A 553-nucleotide genomic window follows, 5' to 3' on the forward strand; every position below is an offset into this window, starting at 1 on the left:
CCCCAGCCGCAGGGAAGCTGTGCCGTCACTGCTTGCACCCACAGCCTGCAGCTCTAGGCAGCACTTGCCACCCCCACCAGAAGTGATCCAGTTGGGCACTGGGTTACAGCCAGGTCCCCAGGACAAGCGGGTGGGCCGGGGAGCACCGTACCTGCCAGAGCGCGGCTGCACACGGTGTCCCGGAGACACTCGATGGCTAGGAAGTGCAGGCTGCTCTGCGGCTGCACAAAGAGCATGTCCCCCTCCAACACCTGCGCAAGACCCCGGTGGAGGGGGACGAGTCACAGGGACCTCAGGGCTGTGACCATCCCCAGGCAGGGACAACTGCCCCTGTGACAAAGCCAAGCACCGTCTCCTGGCTGGAGGGTAGCCCCATCCCTCAGGGCACCTCCCTCCTGCTGACCCCCAGCTCCCCGGCGAGCCCAGCTGGTCCAGCCGCATCCAAGGGGAGACGTGAAACCCACCTGTATTGGGGGCCTGGCAATGGAGTAGAGCAGGAGAATCCCTGAGGCCAGCACCCCGGCCACGATGCCGTACTGGACCTCCCAGAAGC

The 553-nt window shown here is 65.8% G+C and overlaps 1 protein-coding gene across 1 annotated transcript in view; it reads right to left on the reverse strand.

Annotated features, from left to right (window-relative positions):
- SLC26A11 (solute carrier family 26 (anion exchanger), member 11) overlaps positions 1 to 553 on the reverse strand; it is a gene marked incomplete at both ends in the record, with an annotated part of 3,641 nt that overhangs the window by 1,559 nt on the left and 1,529 nt on the right. Inside the window, 2 exons of the mRNA XM_010137312.1 lie at positions 152 to 251; positions 465 to 553. Of these exons, the coding sequence (XP_010135614.1) occupies positions 152 to 251; positions 465 to 553 (189 nt within the window). The remainder of the gene's footprint in view (positions 1 to 151; positions 252 to 464) is intronic.

This window comes from Buceros rhinoceros, unplaced genomic scaffold (assembly GCF_000710305.1).
Source record: "Buceros rhinoceros silvestris isolate BGI_N320 unplaced genomic scaffold, ASM71030v1 scaffold32935, whole genome shotgun sequence".
Taxonomy (NCBI): domain Eukaryota; kingdom Metazoa; phylum Chordata; class Aves; order Bucerotiformes; family Bucerotidae; genus Buceros; species Buceros rhinoceros.